We start from the raw sequence: 24,851 nt of genomic DNA on the forward strand, positions 1-24,851 counted from the left end.
CCAATCACCCAGGTTTCCACTTTTACCCTGACCTTTGTATTCCGGAAACTGGGGCGTCAGGAAAATCATTCCTTATATGACAACATATTAAAAGCCTTTGTAGCTAAAACAACTGTACATTTTGTTAAACAGATTTAATACATGTACTAAAATGCTATATACTTTGATCATTAACGATATGTGCTAATTGTATTTTAAATTGTTATTTTTACTTAAATCTGCATTCAATAGATACGGTATTGAATTTAAAAGCTTCTTGTTCTTGGGACATTTAACAGTCTCTGCTTCCATGGAGCTAAATTATGCTAATTAAATACTTATATTCTTCCCACGCAACTTTGAACTGGATCAGACTAGTTTCTTAACTGCCTCATTTGTTCAACTGCCAACACCGACATAATCATAATCACACAATTTTTCATTGATTGTATAATAACATTAACAATTTAATATCTTAAAAGGTCACGTTTTCTATTTTTATGTGCACTTTACTACATAATTAATTTTTAAAAATTTTTATGTTGCATGTGAAGATAATGGTACGCTTATTAATTGTATATTGCCTAATCTATTGACTATATAAATATTGGTTTAACCCCTGAACTACTTTACTGTTTTAAGAAGTTCCTTATCAGTACAACATTTGGAAAAATGGAACATTGTGACAAAAATTACAGATTATCCCTTTTTGTAGAGAAATTAAGGAGAAGTTAAAGTTTATTTATTAGTCACAAGTAAGGCTTACATTTACACTGCAATTAAGTTAGAATCATCGAATCAGAATCATAGAATCCTACAGTGCAGATGGAGGCCATTCGGCCCATCGAGTCTGCACCAACCACAATCCCACCCAGGCCCTATCCCCATTTACCCTAGCTAGTCCTCCTGACACTAAGGGGCAATTTAGCATGGCCAATCTACCTAACTGCACATCTTTGGATTGTGGGAGGAAACCGGAGCACCCGGAGGAAACCCATGCCGACACGGAGAGAATGTGCAGACTTCACACAGACAGTGACCCAGTCGGGATTCGAACCTGGGTCCCTGGTGTTGTGAAGTCGAGAAAACGCCATGGATCTTTAAATATGACAGACAGGTCGAAGGGGGCTCATTAAACTAAGACAAGACTACCAAGTTGGAAAGTTTCTCAACTTGAGTTAGCTCCCTCAGGAGCAAAATTTGGACCATAGTTCAGATTGACATTATTCTTGCTCTCTTTTCCAATTCTTGGTACCTCCATTAATAAATTCAGACCTCATCATCAGTCCCAACATCTGCCAATTGCTCCTCCCAGGATAGAATTCTGCTCCATATTGTTAATTGGAATTGTGGATCTCAGAGTCATCACAGTATCATGAATTTCTCCCCATAGCAAGTGGTAGTACTCAATCTTATTGTTTGAAGTAGGGAATTTTTATTTTGGGCTGGGTCAAAGGACATGGGATTCTTGTGTTCTGTAATAAGAACACAATTTTTCATTGACCATCCTCATCAATTTATAGTTTACTTTTGAAAATTAGTTTTCATCTGCATGCTCCTCCGGAAAGAATCAAAAACATAAACAAATCAATAACAAAACCTTCATTGTATTTTCCTGAACTTGGTAAATATCCTGTTTGTTCAAATATACCATGTAAAGCAATGGAATAGCCTATCAGCCTATGCACATATCAACTTAATTGTAATGAAGAAGCAAAAGAAAAGGTTGGCTAACAATCAAAAAGTTAAATTGTTCACATTTATACTTCTATACATAATAATTTGCCAGTTCTTTTAAACAGCCTGACATTGGATATATATATTCCTTTAAAATCGTTAAAGAAAATTTACATATCCATATCCTCTTGGCATTCACTGGACTAGAAATACCTTTTTTTCACGGGCTGCACAGTCCACAAAGGTCCCAAAATGGCAGGCAGGAAGTGTGAGTACACTTCCACTCTGAAATGTGACACCTCCCATATTGAGTAAGGGAAGACAAGAGGTGTCCATTATCTATTGTTGAAACAGGTGTTAGAACTTTTCAATATACAAGCAAATTGTCTATTTCCGATATTTATTTTTCTTGAGGCAGCCGGCGCTATCGCAGGCTAAACTCAGGAAAACCAGTCCAATGGAAGTTTGCAACAAAGGCAAGTTACCTACCTGATTGTGGTACCATAAGGAGCAAGGGTGTTACTCTCAACGTCACATTAAAGGAGCCTCCTGATTGCCACCACTCCACCTCAAGATGTCCAACTCCTGATCTCTCACGCTGTAACCCCGATCTTCCAATTCACATTCCTGATTTGCCAGTGCCCCATGACATAATCTGCAAACTGCCAATCCCATCCTTCCCTGAGTCCCTCTGTTTCAGTAAAATTTATGTCTAATCTTCTGAAGGTAAACTGTGCAATGCATTCATGCTCTGCAAATCAAGAGCATAATGTAAATCCAGGATATTTAATCAGTGTAGGATGAAAGGCAACCAAGTTCATTAATGTGTATGATAATTTCACTGCTTTTTTGGAGCGGTGAAAGAAATGGGAATGGATGTTCAGAACTTTAACATTGTTGTCATTCAGAGCAAAAATTACTGCACAATTTCTAAGGCACATATAATCAGAATCTTTGCTAGCAAAAACAATGAATTGAAGTAGAACATACTAACCTTGACATAACAGCGATGTGCATAGAGATTAGTATACAGCATTGAGTAATTAGAAAACATTAAGCGCTTCTGCTTTGTGTGTGCTGTTTTCTCTCTATCAGATGTGGGAGGAGGCGATTTCTTTAGGCAAAGAACTTGCAGAACAATATGAAAATGAGCTGTTTGATTATGAACAACTGAGTGAATTGCTGGTAAGACATTAAATGGCAGATCATGCAACATACTTTGTAATTATTTTTTCTTGCGTGAGCTGTTAATCATCCAAACTGATTTGTGAATCACTTTTGCAGCAAAAACAAGCCCAATTCTATGAGAATATTGTCAGAGTGATACGAGCAAAACCGGATTATTTTGCTGTAGGATACTATGGCCAAGGCTTTCCTTCATTTATTCGGGTAAGAGGTAGTTCATTTTTAATTTTTGAGATTGGTGTGGAAAGTATTTGAACAAAACAGGAAACTTTAATTAATTTGCTTAATATACTGGGATACATTTCACATAGGTGTCAATAGCTTCTTTTGTTCAGAATCAGAAATATTCCCAGAGAGTGGCAAAAGAATTGGTGGGATAGAAATGTATTATGAATAACTGACTCCAGCATTATTCGATAAGATAATTACGGCACAGGTGAATGTTGAACAGTTATAATTTAGAATCATTTGGGGGTGACACGATGGCACAGTGGTTAGCACTGCTGCCTCACTGCACCAGGGACCCGGGTTCAGTTCTGGCCTCGGGTCACTGTCTGTGTGGGTTTCTTCCGGGTGCTCCAGTTTCCTCCCACAGTCCAAAGATGTGCGGGTTAGGTTGATTGGCCATGCTAAAGTGACCCACGTGTTAGGGGACTAGCAGAGTAAATATGTGGGGTTATTGGAATAGGGTCTGGGTGGGATTGTGGTTGGTGCAGACTCGATGGGCCGAACGGCCTCCTTCTGCACTGTAGGGATTCTATGATCATAGAATCTACGGCACGGAGACATACCCTTCAGCCCAAACTGTTCTACGCCTACCAAAATGCTCATCTAAGATAACCCCATTTGCCTGCATCTGGCCCATATCCCTCTAAACCTTTCCTAACCATGTATCTGTCCAAATGTCTTTTAAATGTTGTCAATGTCCCTGCCTCAACCACTTCCTCCAGCAGCTCATTCCACAGACGTACCACCCTATGTGTAAAAAAAAAACGTTGCTCCTCGGGTTCCCATTAATTCTTTCCCCTCTTAAACCTATGCCCTCTAGTTCTCGATTCCTGAACCCTGGGAAAAAGACTGAGTGCATTCACCCTATCCATGCCTCTCATGATCTTATACACCTCTATAAGATCACCCCTCAGTCTCCTAGGCCCCGAGAAAAATGTTCTAGTCCGTCCAATCTCTCCCTATAACTCAGTTCCTTGAGTCCTGACAGCATAAATCTCTTCTGCACTCTCTCCAGTTTAATAACATCTTTCCTACAGCAAGGCGATCAAAACTGAACACAGTACTCCAGGTGCGGCCTCACCAATGTCCTGTACAACTGCAACATAACTTCCCAACTTCTATACTGAATGCCCTAACTGACGAAGGCCAGCATGCCAAAAGCCACCTTCACTGCCCTATATGCCTTATACTCCATCTTTAGAGAACCGTGCACCTGAATTCCAAGATCGCTCTGTTCCACAGTACTCCCTAAGGTCCCACCATTCACCGTGAAAATCCTACCTTGATTTGACTTTCCAAAATACAACACGTCACACTTATCTGTATTGAACTCCATTTGCCATTTCTCAGCCCATTTCCCCAGCTGATCAAGCTCCTATTGCAATTTTTGATAACCTTCCTCACTGTCTACAATACTTATTTTAGTGTCATCTGCAAACTTACTGATCATGCCTTGTACCTTCTCATCCAAATCGTTGATGTAGATAACAACCAGCAATGGGCCCAGCACTGACCCCTGAGACACACCATCTTACAATATAAATATCTAGGAAAAAGTTAGACAAGAGTCAAACAATATTAAAGCCTTGTGTATTCACTAACATTGATTTTTCTCTTTCCCTGTCCCTAAAAACATCTGTCAAACCTGCTGCGTTGATGCAATAGTCAAATTGACCTCTGTGGTTCTGCTACACCATCAGTAATACCTTGACAGATTTGATGCTTATTCTCCAATATTAATATTTATAAGAATGTCTCTTTGTGAGTGCCAACATACATTAAACATAAATATTAACTTTGTTATTTCCATTTCCTAAAAATAGTCATTGCCTACTGTCTTTTGAGTAGCTCAGTGCTTTTATAGATATACAATTCAAGGGACAGACTAGAACAGCACAGTGTTGAGATGATGAGTTCCTTCTAAATTTTTTAAAAAGAACTATAGGTAGACAAATTACATACAAACGAAGATGGACTTATGCATTCGCATTTACTGAAGGTCACTAGTATTTTTGTATCTGAATTCAAACATCTTTATGAGCCATACACCTCAACAATGCATGTTCCATTCTGAATTTGTTTTGACTTAAAACACACTCATTTAGATCATTTAAAACTCATTATCTCAAGAATGGTGCTGGCAGTTTCTCGGATAATATTTTTAAAAGCTTTGTACAAGACTGAGCAAAGAATAATTTTCAAGAACCTAGTAAATTGGCACAGAATTATAACTTGAATTCTCGTACGTTAAATATAAGATTTTTTTGAATGCATATATCCTCTATTGAATAGGAGCCACTTTGGTTTTCTGTATTTTTACATGTTTCTGGCCTGCTTCCAGATAATAACTTCTTTGGCCAGTAGGAAACGCACAGAGAATCTGTGCATTGGGAACTTTGCCTATGCTATCCTTGCTAAACACATTTGTATTCACATCAGAACAATTCTTTGAGAGAATGAATTAAACCCATATTCTCTCGCTCAGTACTGCAACCATGGGTTATAACTTTGCTATTCCAGAAGTAAATTACCGTGGATGCTGAAAATCTGAAATGAAAACAGAAAATCCTTAAAATATTCTATAAGTCTGGCAGCATCTGTGGGGAGAGAAACAGAGTCAGCGTTTCAGACCATGACCTTTTAGCAGGACTGGAAAAACTTAGAAGTGGCTTTTAAGTAGGTGGGGGAGGGTGGTAAAAAGCAGGAGGGCCTGTGATGGGACAAAAGGTGGAAGACATTAAGTAAGAGATTTGGCGTAGCCAAAGGGATCAGTAATGGGACAAGAAAAGAAACAAAAGATGGTCCAGAAGAAGTGTGAATGGCAGAAGAATAATAGTTGCCATGCAAAAGCAAAAACAAGAAAAATAGAATTAGGACCAACACATTGAAAGAAAAGAAAGCAAACTGATGAGCGGGGGAGTGGGGGCAGAGATTACAGTTTGAAATTGTTTAATTCAATTTTGAATTCAGAAGGCTGTAAAGTGCCAAGTCGAAAGATGAAGTCACTTGAGCTTGTGTGAAGCTTCATTGGAGCAGTGCATGATACTGTGGCAGAGTTGTCAGTGTGCAAGGTGGAGAATTAAAATGGCAGGCCACTGAAAGTGTGGATTATGTTTGCAGACTGAACTGAAGTGTTCTGCAAAGCAGTGACCCAGTAGAGCAGACCACATTGTTAGCAGCAGATACACTGTTGTCGCGCTAAATAAAGGCAGGTCATGCTCATAACTTTAAACATAAACTGCTTTCTTTTTTATTCATTCATGAGATGTGGACATCGCTGGCTAGGCCAGGATTTATTGTCCATTCCTAATTGCTCTCAAGAAGATGAAGGTGAACCTGCTTTTTGAACCACTGCGTTCCATGTGGTGTAGGTACACCCACAGTGCCGGTAGAAAAGGAATTCCAGGACTTCTACCCAGTGACAGTGTTATAGTTCAAAGTCAGAAACTCCAAAGTGTTCTATGGAGCCCGCCTGGATCATAAGTTTTGCATCTTGAACTTGGCTTGGATAAGCATACTATGTTTCACTTCAGGTATGATTCAAATGACCCACTAAGGGAGCTTCTATCAAACAATGTTTATTTAAGAATATAGTTAGCATGTATAATAAAATTAGCAAGAACTTTTATCAATTACAAACAAAAAACAAAGCAAAACCATGATAACCCTTAACAAATAATCTAATGTGCTCCAATCAAACTAATCCCAAGAAAACCCTTTAAACAAGTTTAACACAGCAAAGACTAAGGCTCACATGATTCTGGAATTGCGCCCTTTGGATGAAGTCTACAGTTCTCTGGATAGACTCAGAAGAATTTAAGTCAGAACAGCTTCCCAAAACACCAGGGAGAGACTCCAGGCAAGCCACCAACAACAAAATCTTCCCTTCAGGAAGGCAAGATGCATTGCTCTCAGCTATCTAGCAGAATTTCCAAAAACTAGGGAGAGAGAGAGACGACTTTTCAGCTTGATTTCCCCTCTAAAACTCAACCAAACTGCAGCTCAACTGAAAAAAACCTATCACCTGACCTGCCAACCAGTTTTTTCCTAACAATGCAAAACTATAAAACAACCCAGAGTTAAAATAAACAGATCCCATTTAAGCTATTGAAGTAGCAATAAAAGGACATCTCCAGACAAGCCGGTACCATAATGATATCAGCTAAGGCTGTGAGCTGAGAAATACAGAAGCTGTGAGAGCTGCAGAGAAGAGGTACACTAATATCACAGAAGGAACAGCAATATATTTCCAAGTCACGATGGTGAGTGGCCTGGGGAGAACTTGCAGATGTGGTGTTCCCAAGCATCTGGTGCCCTTAGTGGTTGTGGCTTTGGAAGGTGCTGTTGAAGGAGCTTTGGTGAGATGCTGCCGTGCATCTTGTAGATGGCACTCATTGCTGTCACTGTGCATCTATGATAGAGGGAGTGAATGTTTGAGTGGTGGATGGGATACCAATCAAGCAGTTTGCATTGTCCTGGATGCTGTTGAACTACTTGAGTGTTATTGGAGCTGCACTGATCCAGGCAAGTGAAGAGTATTCCATCACACTCCTGATTTGTGATTTGTAGATGGTTGGCAGGCTTTGAGATGTCAAGAAGTGAATTTTCACCATCAACTTCCCAGCCTCTGACCTACTGTTGCAGCCACATTTTTTATTTGGTTTGTCTAGTTCAATTTCTGGTCAATCTCAACCCTCAGATAGTGGGAGGTTCAGTAATGGTAATATCATTAAATGTTATGGGAAGATGATTAGATTCTCTCTTGTTGGAGGATGGCCATTCCCTGGCACTTTCTATAGCCTGCATGTTTCCCAGGTCTTGCTGCATGGATTGCTTTTGTATCTGATGAGTTGTGAATGATACTGGACTGTGCAATCGTTAGCAACTTCCCCACATCTAATTGTATGATGGGGGCTGATCATTGATAAAACACCTGAGGGTGGTTGGGGCTAGGACACTAGTCTGAGGAAGTCCTGCAGTGATATTCTTGGACTGGAGTGATATACAAGTAAACCACAACCATCTTCATTCATGTCAGGTATGACTCCAACTAGTGGAAAGTTCTCACCACCTGAGCACCAGTGAGCTTTCATCACTTCACTGATGATCAAGAGTAGACTAATGGGGCAGTAATTTGCTGGGCTGGATTTGTCCCCTTTTTCTGTGCTCAGGACATGCCTGGGTAATTTTCCACATTTCTAGCTGGATGCCAGTGTTGTAGCTGTACTGCAATGGCTTTCTTCGAGTCATTGCTATCTCTGGAGCACAAACCTTCAGTACTATTGCTGGAATATTATCAGAGCCCAATGCCGTTGCAATATAGGGCATTGATATCAGGTGACATATATCAAATTGACTGAAGACTGACATCTATGAACCTGCGGTATTCAGGAGGAGGCCCTGATTAATTATCAGTATATAATTGACCTGAACTGTCACTGCTTTTAAAAATGGGCTTTAAAATGTTGATAAGCAGGCTACTGATGTGAATTTTTGTACAGTCCCAGAATTGCCTCAAGTCCCTGGAAAGTTCCAGACAAAACCACTAGTGGAATTCAAATCTCATATTGTTTGTGCACTTACCCAAAGTTCAAAATCTGCAGACTTCTAGACTTGCTCTGAGCTCTCTTAACAAAGGGAGATTTAGAGAAACCGGTTCATCATAAGTAGTTGTGAATAGTCACAATGTGAACCTTTGTTGTGTATCAGTAGCTTCTAACTTGATATTCATAGTGGACAATGGAAATATGGCGATCATGATCGGACTGGAAACAACATAGCAACATATAGATAACTTCTTCTGAAGTGGTTGGTCCCGGGTTACCACTCCAGAAATTCCTTTGTTTCTCCTTATAGAGATCCTGCTGTCACTGATGAGCTTTCAGTCATGTATTCACAGCTAGGCATTAGTAAATCACTTGTCTTTTGGTCACAAATGCTCAGAGTCGTGTCTCTCTCAGGGGGTCATATTATTCTCAGGAGCACGACACAGATGGCTCTGAGTTCAGTCACAGTCTGTTCAAAGCATTGCAACAGTCACAGTCCAATCAGCCCCTGTGCCTGCACATCCTATTCTTTGCTGATACAGAGTTAGCCTTTTAACTATCAGGCTTTGCTGGTGTCTTTTTCAATACCCGTCAGGCTGCTATCTCTCCTTTGATCAGTTGTGCATTACGAATTGGATCATACTATACCTGTCTCACATGGATATATCCAAGTCTATGTCTTGTTACAATCTATTGTCTCACATTCACTCTTTTCCTTACAAATAGCTCTATTTTAGCTTATTTTCAATTTCTTTAATCCAACATTTAAACATAATTAAAATATACATTGGGTAAATCAGGGTGGCACAGTGATTGGCGCTGCCTCACAATTTGGAGTTCACATGTTTTCCCTGTGTATGAATGGATTTCCTCCCACTGTCCAAAGATGTGCAAGTTAGGTGGATTGGCCATGCTAAATTGCCCCTTGGTGTCCCAAGATGTGTGGGTTCGGGGGTTAACGAGATAAATGAGTGGAATTACGGGGATAGGGCATAGGGTGGACCTGGGTAAAATTCTCTGTTGGAGAATCAGTGCAGACTCATTGGGCCGAATGACCTCCTTCTGCATAGTAGGAATTCTATGATCAAAATCATTACAATAATTATGATATGAGAGAGAATTCTTATCCAAGGGTGTGTCAGAGTGTTTGTGCCCCACTAACTAGCAATATATGGAGATAAACATGGTTTATTTTTAATGTCCATTTATTTGCAGTACTTATGATGCAAGATATTGATATTTTAGATATCCTTATGTCCAGGAATTTAAATAGTAAATTGTATTCAGCAACTCAAGTCAAGATGTATGTTAAAAGAGAATATAGACAATCAAATATCAGTGAAAGCTATTGGACAATATATATTTCATGAAATATTAAATTGTGTAATGTGAATTTTGAACTGATTCAAGCATAATAATACAGTACATTGCAATACCGCTTGCATGTCCTTGTTGTAAGTTAGAAAGTGCAATGTACCATTTACATCAAAATGTACCCGTCTATAAAATTAGATCCACAAATGTTAATCTATAGAAATGGATTATACCATGATCACTTGAAAAGCAGCATGTTATTATGAATACTTGGATGATGCACTGTATGACTGAGTTGGTGACAAATTGACATTCAGAAAATACTTGAGATTCCCAACTGTACTACTCAGTTTTCAATTTGAACCAATGAATGTCTAAATTTTGAAGTGAAGAATGTGAAGACTGCATACCCTGCATGAATTGACTGAAGGTGAGGAAATAAGGCTAGCTTTGTAAGTGATCACTTTCAAATTGTGAGATGTACTTAATACTTACATATGTCTATAATACATGGCTTGAAAGGAGTGACGTTTTGTAAGGTGCATTTAAAATTACAGTTAACTTTTTAATAACTTTCTGTTCAGCCAATATGTTAATAGTATGTTTATTGTATTATTATGGTGAAGGATACACAGGTGAAGGGAATTGATCAAGTACCTTGAGCACAGATAAAGAAAGACTGTTAGGACATTGGGTGTTGGTTAAAGAGTAGGCAAATATTTGTAATTCTGGCCTGAAGTAAAAGATTGGCATCTGGTTTCCTACTTCACTAACTGTCTTATGAATACTTTAACATGGTAGCAGAGGATGGTTGTCAGTGAAGGTAAAAGTTGGAAATTAAGATATAAAATTAGATAGAAGATTGTAATCTTTGTTTTGTGAAGAATGGTTGAAAACAAGTGTAAATTGACAAAGTATGATTATCCACCTCTATTTTCTGAATCTGAATTTTATGACCAATTGAAAAATAGAGAAGGAATGAGGATAAAGTCATTTTTAGCAAATCTAGCAAACACCAGGATTGGAGGAGTAATAATAGATCAACGAAACTCAAGGAAATACAAACCGTTAACAGGTGTTTCATATGTGACTCAAAATATCCCAAAGCAGAACAACAGAATTTTCGAAGCGATGCTTGACAAGGAGAATTCGCAAGTTGAAGTTGATAATGATCAGTCTGAGGGAATTAATAAATAGGTCAATGCAAGCCACCAATTGTTGGATTGCTTTACAGAAAGAAATGTTTGCACAAATAAATTATTGAAGGCCTTAGAAGGAGAACCTCTTGTATTGTCATATAGTACATTGAACATGCAAAATCATTTTTTCAATTTTAAAATATTGTTTGTGTGTCATAAAGTTTTAAAGAAAAGATGAGAATCTTTTAATGGTGTGTTAATTGTGTGGTGAAGGACATTAAGTACTTGAACTCATATATGGTAATACTCGACCCTGATCTTTGGTCACGCAGTGCAGAAGAGGGGATGGAGGGAGGAGGACTTCCATGTAAGCCTACTCCTGGGTCTGGCCTTCAAAAGGCTCAGGCAGAGGATGGTCAAGGACAATTAGTAAGGATAGGCAACAACTCCTCCTCCACGATCATCCTCAACACCAGAGCCCCACAGGGTTGTGTTCTCAGCCCTTTACTATACTCCTTATACACCTATGACTGTGTGGCCAAATTCCTCGCCAATTCGATTTTCAAGTTTGCTGACGACATCACCGTAATAGAACATAGAACATAGAACATAGAACATTACAGCGCAGAACAGGCCCTTCGGCCCACGATGTTGCACCGACCAGTTAAAAAAAAAACTGTGACCCTCCAACCTAAACCAATTTCTTTTCGTCCATGAACCTATCTACGGATCTCTTAAACGCCCCCAAACTAGGCGCATTTACTACTGATGCTGGCAGGGCATTCCAATCCCTCACCACCCTCTGGGTAAAGAACCTACCCCTGACATCGGTTCTATAACTACCCCCCCTCAATTTAAAGCCATGCCCCCTCGTGCTGGATTTCTCCATCAGAGGAAAAAGGCTATCACTATCCACCCTATCTAAACCTCTAATCATCTTATATGTTTCAATAAGATCCCCTCTTAGCCGCCGCCTTTCCAGCGAAAACAATCCCAAATCCCTCAGCCTCTCCTCATAGGATCTCCCCTCCATACCAGGCAACATCCTGGTAAACCTCCTCTGCACCCTCTCCAAAGCCTCCACATCCTTCCTGTAATGTGGGGACCAGAACTGCACACAGTACTCCAAGTGCGGCCGCACCAGAGTTGTGTACAGTTGCAACATAACGCTATGACTCCTAAATTCAATCCCCCTACCAATAAACGCCAAGACACCATATGCCTTCTTAACAACCTTATCTACTTGATTCCCAACTTTCAGGGATCTATGCACACATACACCTAGATCCCTCTGCTCCTCCACACTATTCAAAGTCCTCCCGTTAGCCCTATACTCAACACATCTGTTATTCCTACCAAAGTGAATTACCTCACACTTCTCCGCATTAAACTCCATCCGCCACCTCTCGGCCCAACTTTGCAACCTGTCTAAGTCTTCCTGCAAACTACGACACCCTTCCCCACTGTCTACCACACCACCGACTTTGGTGTCATCAGCAAATTTGCTAATCCACCCAACTATACCCTCATCCAGATCATTAATAAATATTACAAACAGCAGTGGCCCCAAAACAGATCCCTGAGGTACACCACTTGTAACCGCACTCCATGATGAATATTTACTATCAACCACCACCCTCTGTTTCCTATCCGCTAGCCAATTCCTGATCCAATTTCCTAGATCACCCCCAATCCCATACATCTGCATTTTCTGCAGAAGCCTACCATGGTGAACCTTATCAAACGCCTTACTAAAATCCATATATACCACGTCCACTGCCTTGCCCCCATCCACCTCCTTGGTCACTTTCTCAAAAAACTCAATAAGGTTAGTAAGGCACGACCTACCTGCCACAAAACCATGCTGACTATCACCTATCAATTCATTACTCTCCAAATAACTATAAATCCTATCCCTTATAATTTTTTCCAACATCTTGCCGACAACAGAAGTGAGACTCACCGGTCTATAATTCCCGGGGAAGTCTCTGTTCCCCTTCTTAAACAATGGGACAACATTCGCTAACCTCCAATGGGACAGATCTCAAACAATGACGAGACAGAGTACAGGAATAAGTTAGAGAATCTGGTGAACTGGTACGACGACAATAATCTCTCCCTCAAAGTCAACAAAACGAAGGAGATTATCATCGACTTCAGGAAGCATAGAGGAGAACATCAAAGGGATGGAAATAGAAAGGGTCGAGAGCTTTCGGTTTTTAGGTGTCCAGATCACCAACAACCTGTCCTGGTCTCCCCCCGCCCATGCTGACACGATGGATACGAAAGCCCACCAACGCGTCTCCTTTCTCAAAAGAGAGCTTTGACTACGATTCTCATCAACTTTTACAGATGCACCATTGAAAGCATTCTTTCTGGTTGTAACACAGTTTGGTAGGCTCCTACTGTGACCAAGACAGCAAGAAACTCCAAAAGGTCGTGAATGTAGCCCAATCCATCATGCAAACCAGCCTCCCATCTATTGACTCTGTCTACACTTCCCGCTGCCCCGGCAAGCAGCCAGCATAATTAAGGACCCCACGCACCTCGAACTTTCTCTCTTCCACCTTCTTCTGTCGAGAAAAAGATACAAAAGTCTGAGATCATGTACCAACCAACTCAAGAACAGCTTCTTCCCTGCTGCCGTCAGACGTTTGAATGGACCTACCTTGCATTAAGTTGACCTTTCTCTACACCCTAGCTATGACTGTAACACTACATTCTGCACTCTCTCATTTGCTTCTCTATGAGCTGTATGTTTTGTATAGCGCGCAAGAAACAATACTTTTCTCTGAATGCTAATACATATGATAATAATAAATCAAATCATCTGACTCATGTTCACAGCTGGGTGATCCTGGAGAGGGAGCATGTGGTGTCCACTGGCACGCTTCAAGCCTTCCACAGCCGATGGACAGGGCGAGGGCTGGGATGCAAAATAAATGAAACTTGGTTTAGTTATTTATGTTTCCTTGGACATCTTACTTTAGTTACAGTGTCCCAACAGGAGCTGCCATTCTCTCTCATTTTTGTTTAACTTATTTGATTTTTGTTAAAGTGTACAATAATACTCACAGGCTGATGAGATTCATTAAGGAATGTGATTGGAACCAGTTCTAACAATTTATGCCCAAGTGTTTTCCCTGTGCCCTTTCAGAATTCGTTCCATTAGTTTAAATACTCCAAAAAGTGTATAACAATACTACTGGATACAGGATATTTCCAAGGGAGGAGGCAAACATTTTTACTGTTGCACTCTGTAAATAAATTTAGTATCAGGTAAAAACTTGGTGCTTGATTTCCTACTTCAACTAGCCTCTGAATGAATTAACACAATATGCCTTAATTTAAAAATATTTTGATAAATACTAAAAACTGAAATTAACATTTTGAATTTTCTGTAATTTACATAAATTAGTACATAGACTTGCAAAGAATTTTACAGCACGAAAACAGGCCATCGAACTGAATAGGTCTACACCAGTGATGATGCTCCACACAATCCTCTTCCAACCTTACTTAATCATCAGTACGGCCAAATATTCTGATTCAATAGTGCAGAATGCTATACTTTTGCATTAACTTTGTAAAATTAAGTTCTGTTAAAGTTTTCAATCTGAACAGTCATTTGTCACATTGAAAACCATTTTGACTACCTTGAAATAATTTATGATAAGTTCTATAAGTCTTATTCAAACATTGCAAAGCATGGCCTTATGCAAGCTTCCACAACCTTTTCTGACAAAGTGACCTATGAGTTAACCTGCATGCTAATTTAGAAAACTAGCAGAAGCTGATGATTCAGAAAAACAAGAGTATAAACTTATGATGTAAAAACAAGCAATTACACTAAGGATGACCACCTGAGCCACACCGTCTTGCTGTAGGGACTCATATATAGCAGAAGGCTTGATGAAATGAAGTGGGAGAAGTCTCATGTGGAGAATAAATGCTTTCGTTGACCTGTTGGGCTGGGTGGCCATTTTCTGTGCTGTAAAATTCTATGCAATGTTATGTTCTAACTTGTGTAAATGGCTGAAAATTATGCATATGTAAGTTTAGATTTTCAGTATTTGTTCCAGCAAAATATTTTGAAATTAAAGCATATTGGGCTGAACAAATAAAAAGCAACATCTATTACTGTTAAAATGAAAATATTTCAGTTGTGACTAAAACCCAATTATGGTCCCAATTGGGCAAGTATGATTGTTTTCCCAAGGATCTTTCATTCTATGTCAAATCTCCCAGTGACAAGGGGACTCAGAAATTCCCCCCAAAAATGCAAGGAGACATAAACTAATAACCTGAGTCTTGGATAAACTCAACATTCCATTACTCATATTGGACAGGAAAGGATCCCATGAACATGAAACAGTCCTAAAGTACCTTTTATTGGCTTTATGCAAAAGCAAAATACTGCAGCCACTAGAAATCTGAAATAAAAACAGGTGAATTGCTGGAAATACTCAGCAAGCAGCTTCCATGGAGAGAAATAGTTAACTTTTCTGATACTCTAAAATCTTAGCTGACTGCAGAGGAGCTATTTAAATATTTTCTCTCGGAGAACTTAGTCACAGTGACATATGTATTGTCACTGTTAATTATGTTATAATGGGAAATATGCAGCCAAGAGCTTTCAGAGGAAAGCTTTGCATCTTTAGCATGTACTCAAAGTTTATTAACCACAAGGTAATCTTATTATTTCAAATTCTGAAAAATCACTAATCGTTCTTACTGGTCTCCCTTTCTTGACAAATTAACTGTGAAAAGTTTGTGCCTTGTATTTGTGCTATAAAGTAGAAAACAAATTATATACTAGTACATTTTTTGCAATTTCATGCTGCAGTATTATTAGGCATTTAAAATAAACGATGTTAAATTCAGAAGTGCAGCTTTAAGCAGCTTGAATGCCGACTTCAGTGGAGTGACCCCTTCACTGTCAGTGAATCTTTTTCTGCTTCTAACTCCAACCAACCTTATGATCTTTCATTGTGAGATTGACAATTTGGAGCTTGCTTTCCTGTATTCAATATTGATAGGATTTTCCTATCAATATTGAAGATATAGGGGTGGATTAGATTTTCTGCTCCAGTTTTCGGGTGGCGGGATCTGCAGCAGGAGCAGGAAATCCCATGGGAGTCCCAAAACGTGGTTCATGCCATCAGGATTTCCCCTTCTGATTAACCCCGCCCCCACAATAACATAAGTAAAATCCAGACGTTCAATGTCAGGATCCGCATTTGAAATTATTTACATATTTCCACTGGTGGGCAGAACCTGCTGGAGGTGCGGTGGTGCATGCATCCCCCATTGGGGAGAGGGTAAAACCTGCGCAATGCACTAGTACTGCCCAATCACTGCTCTGTTGCATTGCCCCTGCCAATGCCCGAAGGAAGGTGGGGAATTGGGGTTGAGTTCCAAGGAGGGATGGGGGTGTTCTGTCATGGTGGGGGATTGAGGAGAGGAGTTCCGTCATGAGCTCCAGAGGGGACCGGGGTTTTGTGGGTTGGTGGGGAAGGTTCTAATTTTATTTTTAAAATTGGGGTGCCCTATTACAGACTAAGTTGCTGGTGGGGTGGGCCTGCCTGCGTGATGTTGTGGGACCCACCCCTTAACATTTCTGCCTACAAATACGGCAGTGGAAGCTGTCGTTGGGGCCAGCGGCTTCCACGCTAATTTTCCCACCCACTATGCCACTCTGTAAAAAAAAAAGGAGAAAATTTTGCCCTCTGTTTAAAATGACAATGAGGTAAATAGTATTTGCCATTATTAATACCCAAATGGTGCAACAACTTTAAGTGAAGGGCAAATGCATGATTAAACACGTCTAAAATTGCTGCTGATTGCACATTTAGCCTTGCAAAAATGGCATCAAAAGTGCATTGAATGGTGGCATAACAATGCTGTACCTATGTGGCAGATATAAACTAAACTCAACTGCAAAAATTTAAGCTTTGTCCATTTCAATCTAAGTACACTTTTAATGACACAATAAATGGCCCAGAACTTCCAATCTCTGGATGATTGAATCTCAGAGGAACCTCCAAAGAGCACTAGGGAACTCCTTGGAAGTGCCCACACACTGACTACATAGGAATTGTCCAGAAAGTTTATACTTACACTGTGGCTGGAACCCTCCAAAATGCAGAGTTAAAGTTCAAGACTCCAGATAGTTCCAATTCACTTAACAGAATAGCACTCAGGGAAAAATTAGAAAGATTAAAACCAGTTCTAACTGCTTAGTAACTATTACTGACTCCCAACTCTGCCCCCATCTTCCCCCTGACCCCCCAACTACCAACCTATGTACCCCTCTGATCCTCACCACAACCCCCCAACCCAGTCTATCTCTTCACCCACTTAGCTCCCACCCTACCCACACACCTGCCACCCTACCTCCTCACCTACTTATCTTACACCCTTATCTTCTCTCCGTAGTTTCTCAAAGTGGTTTTGGGATGTTTAAACTTGCTGAAACGTGGCAGTTCGTGCCATAACAAGAGGGCTGGTCTTTGTTCCCTTGATGCCACTGCACTATGAAGAAGGTCTCGGAACCTCCACATTTCTGAAGAGGCCTTGTTCTGAAGTCTGGGCAAGAAATGTGGAGCTTCGGTGAAGATATGTAAACAAAAGCAAAGTGCCAATCCCCCAGTGATTGTCACTCCTTGGAAAGTTCAGCCCCATTTTATTTACTGCCAGTCAACATCTCTGACCTGAAACTTAACTATAACAAGAGTGGAGGCTCATTCTTTCAAGTGTTAATTGTTGGAGATTTTTTTTAAATACCTTTTTGCTTTTCCATTCTGACATTTTTTTCCTTTCCTTTCCCTCATTTTTCTTTTGTACCTGATTTAGTCATGCATTAATCTAATTATTGCATTTACATTTGAATTATTTTGATGATTATTTCACAGTGCTTCAATCTGATTTGTTAAGGGAGTATTCAGTTGCTTGTCCTGTCTGCTCGGACCCCAGATGCTTTGTTTCTCCTGCTGCAATGTCATCAGCTTGCACATTCAGCAACTTAGCATGCGAAAAAATTTGAAAACCTAAATGTGCAAGGGCAAGTCAAATTAATAGCAAATGTCGTTCGTGCCCTGCTGCAGGAAAATTTGGCTGGATATCTGTTACTACGTCTTTCCTTCAAGTCCATAGATATCCTATTCTGCTTCTTTCGAATCATTATGCATGTCTCATCTTTGTACTCCTCTTTAAGTTGTGGAAATTCTCTAAACCTCTCGGTAGGTACTTTGCAAGTTGACCCTGCATTCATATAATGAGTGACATTGTGCTATGTTTTTGCTTACCTTGCAAATCTAGGACTGTCTTTCCCTTCAAAAATTTGTACATAGCATTCCATTATAGATGTTAACGGTTAGTGCAATGCTTGGTGAATAAATTAAGGTAATCACAACTATCGCAGATGTATTTTAGTCAAAATTTGCACCTACAACATCTGCTTTAACAAACGTTTCAATGTTCATCCTGGTTTAGTATTTCATTAAATGCTTCCAAGATGTCAAGGGCGGCATGGCGGCCCAGTGGTTAGCACTGCTGCCTCACAGCGCCAGGGACCCAGGTTCAATTCCGCCCTTGGCTCACTGTCTGTATGGAATTTGCACATTTTCCCCGTGTCTGCGTGGGTTTCCTCCCAGTGCTCCAGTTTCCTTCCACAGTCCAAAGCTGTGCAGGTTAGGTGGATTGGTTCTCATAACTTATCTCATAATGTCCAAAGGTGGATTAGCCATAGTAAATGCACAGGGTTGCAGGGATAGTGTGGGCAGGAGGGCCTTAGTAAGATACTCTGTCAGAGAGTTGGTGCAAACGTGATGGGCCAAAGGCCTCCTGCATTGTAGGAATTCTGTGTATTCTATGAACTGAGTGCCATTGTAAGTGGTGCATTCTTGTTGGGAGCTTTGTATTTACTTTTATTCAATTATATTGTCAAAGCTGCTTATTTACAGAATATTGTAGCATTAAACATACAAAATTCTACTGCCCATATTCCAACAGACACAAAGTTTTCATTCACGCTTCACCACTTTGCTCACTGACCTATGTTGGCTCCTGGCTAAGCAGCACCACAAATTTTCAAGTCCCTTCTTGGCCTCACCACTCCCTTGTTCAGTATTGTCCACCAGCTCCAGAACCCTCCAGATATCTGCACTCCTCTAATTCTGGCCTCTTGAGCATGTCCTCTTTAATTGCACCATCACTGCTGGCCGTGCCTTTAGGTAAGGTGCTAACTCCTGGAATTTCCAAAAGATTTGATCGTCTACCTTAATATTTCCTCGCATTCTTGGTGTCAGCTTTTTGCCTTGGGACAGTTTAGTATGTAAAATGCTATATAAACACAAGTTGTTATTGTTTACATTAGCACTTGTAATGAAAATGAGGCATTCCCATTTTTTTGAGAAAAATAATAAAATGTAGCCCTTGGAGTCAATTTGTGATTATTTATGTCTAATTTTCTATTAAAAGTTGGGTTGACATTGTCTAACATGTTTTAGATATGACCCATACTGCTACAGAAAACATCGGACTGCTGTGTCATCAATTTGAGTTTTATTTTAACTCAGCTTTTGGATATGAAATGACTTTGCAGCATCCTTGTACTATCAAAGTCCCTTAGCTGCCATTTAGAATTTGTTGTATAACAAAGAAATGTTAAATGTTGCTCACATTTCTAATTTCAGGTGAATAATTTTATTCATGGCCCAAAACAGTTGACAACAGTATTGTTAACAGTATTCATGTTACAGTACTTGAAAATAAGTTGTAATTTTCTCCTAATACAATGGTATCTGTTTTTTTGAACACACCTTTTCCTCCGAGCGATTAAAACAGCTACTTACATGTGTAATTTTACTGCACTAGCTGTATCTCCTAAATTTAATTATTTGCATTAATCTAAATCAAGTTATCATGTAGTCCAATACAAAATTACAATTATAGATTACAAGTGAATCTAAAATGTATGTTCACATTCAATTATAATTGTCTTCTGAATATCTTGTGAAAGTTTCCATTGGAACTTGTCTGAAGTCATTGCCTTCCATGGAGAGCAATATAAATTAGCAATGCAGCTTATTGAAAACACTTCAAAAATGTCTATAATAGATGTTCCATTGTAGTTTTTGAAACTCCCAAGTTTAAAATACCTTTTTGTGTACATTAGCAATCATTTACACTGTCAATCTATTAAATTGACCTTCACACTGACTCTTAAGTGAACTAGAGTATATCTGATCAATACAACTGCTGCAGTCCTTCAAAAGCATGAATTCTCATTCTGTGAAGGTTTAAAAGATTCAGATTTCTTCTGGACTTTTAATTGAAAACAAAAATATATATTTTTGGTCCTTAACCTACATTTAGAAATTGTGTATGTAATCTCACTGGAAGAAGAGAATTCTTTTGTCATTGATCAATGTATGTGTTTTCCAGTTAGAATTTTTAAGCTCCTGCTTTCCTTTGCTGGACACTTAAAAGTAGAAATGTACAACTTTCTGTAAGAATGGCTAAAAATTTGCATTTGAAGATACAACCAGAAGAAAGAAAACAACTTAAAATGTAAAACATGAAAAGGGAAGTCATGAATTTTCACTGTTACATTTTACATTTGATGCATTTGAAATGAAAAACAAGCTACTGAATGGATTTGTTTGTCCAGACTGCCACATTTTCAGTATACATTGAAAGTAAAATCAAACAGGATGCAATATAAAAGTATTAGGGGGGAGCAGTGGTGTCGTGGAATTGCTGTAGGGCCAGTAACCTAGAGACCAGGGATGATGCTCTAGAGTTCAATCCCACCACAGCAGATGGTGAAATTTGAACCCAATAAAATCTGGAATTGGAACTATAATGAAACCATAGTTGTTTGTCATAAAAACTCATCTGGTTCATCAGGGAAGGAAATATTCCATCCTTACCTACTCTGGCCTACACACGATTCCAGATCCACAACAATGTGGCCGACATTTAAATGCCCTCTGAAGCCACTCCGGTCAATGGCAGTTAGGTATGGGTAACAAATGCTGGCTCAGTCAACGATGCCCACATTCCATGCATGAATAAAAAAAATATATGCAAAATTAGTGGGGCAGATCTTTTCATGCCAGAGTGGCACACATGCCATCAGCCTTATTAGCATTCCCTGCTGCTCAGTTGCATTTGGAAGTGTAGCAAATTGGCCAGCTCCCACTCTTCAGCCAGCAGAGTTTGGGGGCAGTGATTCATCATCAGGGTGGAGATCTTTGGAAGGCAGAGAAGAAGATGAATTTCCTAGACTATTTTACGAGGAGCCTGAGTTTGTGTGTGGTGTACATTAGCAATCATTTTCGCTGTCAATCTACTGAATTGACCTTTACACTGACTCATAAGTGAACTAGAGTAAATAAAATCAATGCAAGTGCTGCAGCCCTTTGAAAAGCCAGAATTCTCATTGTGTTGATTCAAATCTGTCCTGAATTTCACCCATTTATACTTGAAAATTGGACACACTGACTCACAATGCTATGGCATGGCAATTTGCAGAATTAAGACGCCTCTCATCTGTTTCGGAAGGCCTGCTGCTGCCTTACTTCAGGCCTTCCAAGTGGGTCTTGGGCATTAATAGGTGCCTGAGATACCCACTGAATTTTTAGTTGCTGGTCATGCATTTTTCAGGTAACGGGTAAGTGGTAACAGTTACAAATTACCCCTAATTCTTTTAAGCCAAGGACTGCGGTTCAGATTGCACATTTTTTCTGAATGGTAAGTTAATATGTTTAGGAAAGTTAAATTGTTTTTGAAATATAAGCTGTGTGGACCCACAAAGTAAAATTCTGCAGCACTATAAAATATGTTATCTGCTTTTATTTGCACTCAATGAAAAATCAGTTGTGTTCTCCTAGAGGACTGCTAGTGACGTGCAAGACCAGTAGCATTTTGAACATATGAAAATGATGGGCAGGAAACAACCAACTGGTCTCCCAAGCCTGCCCACATCATGATGAGTAAGAGTTTTAACAACACCAGGTTAAAGTCCAACAGGTTTATTTGGTAGCAAATGCCATTAGCTTTCGGAGCGCTGCTCCTTCGTCAGATGGAGTGGAAATCAGAGCAGATTTCCACTCCATCTGACGAAGGAGCAGTGCTCCGAAAGCTAATGGCATTTGCTACCAAATAAACCTGTTGGACTTTAACCTGGTGTTGTTAAAACTCTTACTGTGTTTACCCCAGTCCAATACCGCATCTCCACATCATCACATCATGATGGCCAGACGTAATTGTTAAAACATTTCTTCACTGCCTGTCACCACGGCACTTACTCCACCTGTCCATAAAGTCATTTTATCCATTAACTACAACTTCTGGTCTGCAGGATTGGAGCCCATTCCGAAACTAGTCTTTCACATTTGCACTGATATTAATTCGGGGGGAGATGGAGCTATAGTGGTAATATCACTGGATTTCCAGAAGACCAATGCTCTTGGGACATGGATTCAAATTTCACCACAATTGGAATTTACATTCAATTAATATATTTGGAATAAAAAGCTATTCTCAGTAATAGTGACCATGCCAATTGTTGTAAAAACCCATCTGGCTCACTAATATCCTTTAGGGAAAGAAATCTGCCATCCTTACCTAGGTCTGGCCTACTTGTGACTCCAGATCCGCAGCAATGTGGTTAACTCTTAACTGCCCTCTGCCATGGCCTAATAAGCCACTCAGTTCAGGGCAATTAGCGACAAGCAACAAATGCTGGCATTACTGATGGCATCCTTATTCCATGAAAGGATGAACAAAGAATCCTATTTGAGAATGGTTTTCAATAGTATCTATTCCCATTGATTTCTGTGGATATAATGAAGATAGCAATGCTATATCCTGACTGATAATACCATTTTATGAAATACCTTAGCAAAGACTTTAACTTCAGATAGACAATGTCTATCAGATTTCTTTCATCCACTGTCTTAATGACATCCTCAAAAAAATGCTAGTAAATTTGTTAAACATGAACGTCAGAAACTGTTGTGGAGTATTTTAAACCAACACTCAGAGTCTTTGGTTCAAATGTCAACCAGCCTTTATCATTTTACACAGGCTGAGAGACAGTCTTCACTTGTAAACCAGGAGACTTCTCCAATGATATAGAGTTTTAAAACAGTTCATATACTACTCTAGTTGTATTTCAATCACGGTGATACCTACAACAGAACTGACATTATCAAAGGGACTGGAACCTAGGGCAGTGACAGGATAACCACCAACATGTAATATAATTAAGGAATGGAGGAGGCCATTCATAGAATCATAGAACACCTACAGTGCAGAAGGAGGCCATTCAGCCCATCAGGTCTGCACCAACTCTCTGATAGAGCATCTTATCCACGCCCACACCCCGCCCTATTCCCACAACCCCACGCATTTACCCCGCCAATCCCCCTAACATCTTGGGATACTAAGGGGCAATGTAGTGTAGCCAATCTACCTAACCTGCACAACTTTGGACTGTGAAAACTCCATACAGGCAGTCACCTACGGTTGAAATGGAACTCGGGTCCCTGGCGCTTGGGGCAGCAGTTGTAACCACTGTGCCACCATGCTGCCCATTGTCTAAACTAAATGGCCTCAGGCAACATATGTTATTCCTGTCACAGAACGAGAAATCTTTACATAAAGATTAACTCTGGAGACAGGGACAGCTCAGGATCCATTGTTTTCAGTTGTGGAAATAACTTCAGCACTAATGTCTGTCCAAGACAGACATAGTAAGAAGTCGAACAACACCAGGTTAAAGTCCAACAGGTAGCAAAAGCCACTAGCTTTCAGAACAGGCTGTCCCTTCGTCAGGTAGGTGGGAGTTCTGATCACAAACAGGGCACATGACCATCTCCCATAAACCTACTGACAGGACTTTTAACCTCTTGGACCAAAGCATGCTGGTATTGACTTTTGAACAGGTGCCAGGACCTGAATGGGTACTTGCAAGCCTTGAACAGATTGGGCAGTGGCACACTGTGGCCTGTAGTGCGCAAAGGTAACACAGAGGTAAATCTGTAGGCACTGGAGCACTTGAAGAGAGTAACCATCATGTGCCCTGTTTGTGATCAGAACTCCCACCAACCTGACGAAGGGACAGCCTGTTCCGAAAGCTAGTGGCTTTTGCTACCAAATAAACCTGTTGGACTTTAACCTGGTGTTGTGAGACTTCTTACTGTGTTTACCCCAGTCCAACACTGGCATCTCCACATCAAGACAGACATGACATGCAAGCCAAAAGTGGGTGTGAAGCACCAATCATCTAGTAGGATGTCCTCAGGAGAAGTGTTTGTGATATTGTTTACTAAAACAAACCGTTTGACTCAGGTCTGCACTGTATACGCTTAGCATCCAAGAATCATTTTGACCCGATAATCGCTGTCGAAAGCCCTACTTCAGAAGCCATTTTGTGAATTCTAAAGACCCCTTTTCCCAGTGATGGTAAAAGCCTACAGTTTCCTGGCTCTGATCTGTGCCCTTTTCCAAAAGTAAGAAACACAGAAGCTAACTTCCAGTCTAAGGAAATTATGTCTGACTCGAAGATATGGACAGGTGTCTTACAGAGCACATGTCCCATCCCGTCCATTGATCACCCTTGGATGGCTATGATACTGGAGCTTTTTCGATTTTGTTAATCTATCTAAATAACTATCTATTTTAGTATTAATAATGCTAATTATTTCTGACTACCCCAATCTGGAGCATAAGTATCAAGTAGTGCAGGATTTTGGATCCAAGGCTGGGACTC

General features: G+C 40.0%; 1 protein-coding gene across 4 annotated transcripts in view; it reads left to right on the forward strand.

The window, feature by feature from the left end:
• The window catches only part of dock1 (dedicator of cytokinesis 1), a 617,564-nt gene that overhangs the window by 519,755 nt on the left and 72,958 nt on the right, over window positions 1–24,851 (forward strand). For all 4 annotated transcript variants that reach the window (XM_078223434.1, XM_078223435.1, XM_078223436.1 and 1 more), the window contains 2 exons: window positions 2,752–2,841; window positions 2,941–3,045. In XM_078223434.1, the coding sequence (XP_078079560.1) occupies window positions 2,752–2,841; window positions 2,941–3,045 (195 nt within the window). The remainder of the gene's footprint in view (window positions 1–2,751; window positions 2,842–2,940; window positions 3,046–24,851) is intronic.

Source organism: Mustelus asterias, chromosome 11 (genome assembly GCF_964213995.1).
Source record: "Mustelus asterias chromosome 11, sMusAst1.hap1.1, whole genome shotgun sequence".
Taxonomy (NCBI): domain Eukaryota; kingdom Metazoa; phylum Chordata; class Chondrichthyes; order Carcharhiniformes; family Triakidae; genus Mustelus; species Mustelus asterias.